Consider the following 2,852-nt stretch of genomic DNA (forward strand, 5'->3'; position numbering starts at 1 on the left):
ATTTGTTACAATTGATGAGCCAATATTGATATATTATTAATTAAACTTCACAGTTTATACTGGAGTTCACTTTTTGGGTCCTACATCCTATGGCATTTGACAGATCTACAATTTCATGTGTTCATGCCCCAACTATATTTTTAATTCATTATTTCACTGGAGATAAGAGTTACAATAAACATGGATAGAAACTTGAAAAGGAATTCCAAATGAATGATGTTTTATGCAACAAAGTACTCCTCCAAAATCCTAGGGGTTGCACATCCTCTTTCTCTTACCTGTTTTGTAAGTCAAAGTGTGGCTGGCAATTCAGGGAGTTGTGCTTAAACACCCAGAGACAAGAGATGTTCCCTGGGGTGCTGACCAGCACCTGCAACGTGATGGATGCGAGCACATCCACTTCCACCGTGGCAGCTTCGTACACGGTCCCTGCGCTCCTGGATCGCAAAGCACACCCAAGGTCTTCTGGGGATTCTGACATCTATGTTGTAGATAGAACAACACGAATTCATGACAATTGTGTGTTTAGTGCATCCCCTTCAAATGCATGCATGCTGACATACTGCACACAACACCCAAGCATGCTGTAACCCATTGAGAACACATCGCTAACTGAAAATCCTATTAATTATAATTCTCTAAAGAAAAGGTAAATCACGTTAGGCTGCATTTCTAAAATGTCGTATGAGCTGTTAGGGGTTGAGTTTTGTCCTCCTTCACCAAATTGATATGTTAAGGTCCTAACCCTCGGTAGCTCAGAATGTGACTTTCTTTGGAGATAGGGTCTTTACAGAGATAGGTTACAATGAGATCATTAGGGTGAGCCTTAATCCAATATGACTGGTAGCCTGATAAGAAGATTTTTGAGACAGGCACACATACAGAGAGAATGCCCTGTGAACAAGAAGACAGCCATCTGCAAGCCAAGGAGAGAGGCCTGGAACAGATGCCCTCTCATAGGCCTTACAAGGAACCAACCCTGCCAACATCTTCATTTTTGACTTCTAGACTCCAGAATTGTGAGACAATAAATTTCTGTTGTTTAAATCACTCAGTCTATGATACTTTGTTACATCAGCCATAGCAAACTAATGTATAGACAATAATTGTAAAATTCATAATACACAGGTAAACATTTTTATGATTATTGGTATATAGATAAGAATCTATATAGCAATGGTAAATTGGTATCTGTGTTAGAGGAAATTTGAAAACCAAATTTTCTTGGCCAGGTGCAGTGGCTCACACCTATAATCCTAGCACTCTGGGAAGCTGAGGCAGGCGGATCATTTGAGGTCAGGAGGTGGAGACCGGCCTGAGCAAGAGAGATACCCCATCTCCACTAAAAATAGAAGAAATTAGCCGGGCATGGCGGTGTGTGCCTATAGTCCCAGCTATTCGGGAGGCTGAGGCAGAAGGATTGCTTGAGCCCAAGAGTTTGAGGTTGCTGTGAGCTAGGCTGACGTCACAGCACTCTAGCCCGGGCAACAGAGCAAGACTCTGTCTCAAAAAAAACAAAAACAAAAACAAAACCATAAATTAAAACAACACCAAGACATCACTTCTCATCCAGACTGGCAAAAAATTTAAAAATATGACAACACATTTTGTTGGTGAGGCTGTGAGGAAACAGTTACTCTCATATGTTGCTGGAGGAATGCACGTTGGCACAACCCTTCTGGAGGGGAATTTGGAAATACCTAAGAAAACTACACAGGCATTCACCGTTTGAGCCAGAAATCCCACTTCTAAGATATACCTCCAACAATTAATTGTAGCACAATTTGTAATTGCAAGATATTGGAAGCAACCTAAATGTTCATACATAGGAAAGCGGCTGAATAAACCATGGTACAGCCACACCGTGGAGTACCATGCAGCATAAAAAAGAAGGAGGACAACTTCTATGAACTAATTTGGAATGATTTCTGGATGTATTGTTAAGGGAAGAAAACTAAGTGCAAAAAATATCCACATTCAAGTATGCTACACCGTGTAAGAAAGAGGTAAATATAAGGAGATACACATGTATCTGCTCATTTGTACACAATAAATATAGGAATAATATCAAAAAATCTAAAGGCATTGGTTAACTGTCGGAGGTATGTGAGAAGAGGATGGAAACTTGGCAGGAGGCAAGAGGAGGGAGTGATGCTTTTCTGAGTTACCATTTTATATAGCTTTGACTTCTAGCACCAGAGTCATGTTTCACAAACTCAAAAAACAAGTATTTCTAATTAAACCAACCAGGATATGGGAGGGACGGGGTTGGGGGGACAACAAAATGGAATGCAAACCAAATTAATTTAATTGTATTACAAATAAACAACAAAACCACAGTGAAGCATATGAGAAAGAAAAAAACTAACCCAAGTAACTTTGGAAAATAATACTCTGAATACTATAAGGCTAAAGACAAAAAGCACTGGATGCAAATACTGTATTTTAGTTATTAAATCTGTTTCTCACTGCAGTACGGGTTAGCAATTCTAAAACTAGTTTATCCATATGCTACATTTCCTAGTTCTGTCTGCTGAAAGAGCCTAGAAGCAATGACACCCCAGCAGAAATGAGCACACCCAGCTCTCAGACCTTGGTTTCTAAATACCATCCCCTAAGGAACCAGTGCTCCTTGGGTAAGTGCTTAATTCCAGGGCTAAGGCAAGGCAAATACAAGATGAGCCTGGATGATCTCATAGTGCCACAAGGTAAGGAAGGGCTTGAGAAAAGACATGTTGAAAGGACAGAGAAGCCAAACTAAAGCAGCTCCCAATGGCCACAGCAGGAACAATTTGAGCAACAAAATAAACAATGATAGCAATAAATAATAACAGGCCGGGCGCGGTGGCTCA

General features: G+C 40.4%; 1 protein-coding gene across 1 annotated transcript in view; it reads right to left on the minus strand.

Moving 5' to 3' along the window:
* Positions 1–2,852, minus strand: part of FLT3 (fms-related tyrosine kinase 3) — a 65,760-nt gene that overhangs the window by 46,624 nt on the left and 16,284 nt on the right. Inside the window, exon 2 of the mRNA XM_012649875.1 lies at positions 279–481. Within this exon, the coding sequence (XP_012505329.1) occupies positions 279–481 (203 nt within the window). The remainder of the gene's footprint in view (positions 1–278; positions 482–2,852) is intronic.

The sequence above is a fragment of the Propithecus coquereli genome, unplaced genomic scaffold (genome assembly GCF_000956105.1).
Source record: "Propithecus coquereli isolate 6110/MARCELLA unplaced genomic scaffold, Pcoq_1.0 Scaffold306, whole genome shotgun sequence".
Lineage (NCBI taxonomy): Eukaryota > Metazoa > Chordata > Mammalia > Primates > Indriidae > Propithecus > Propithecus coquereli.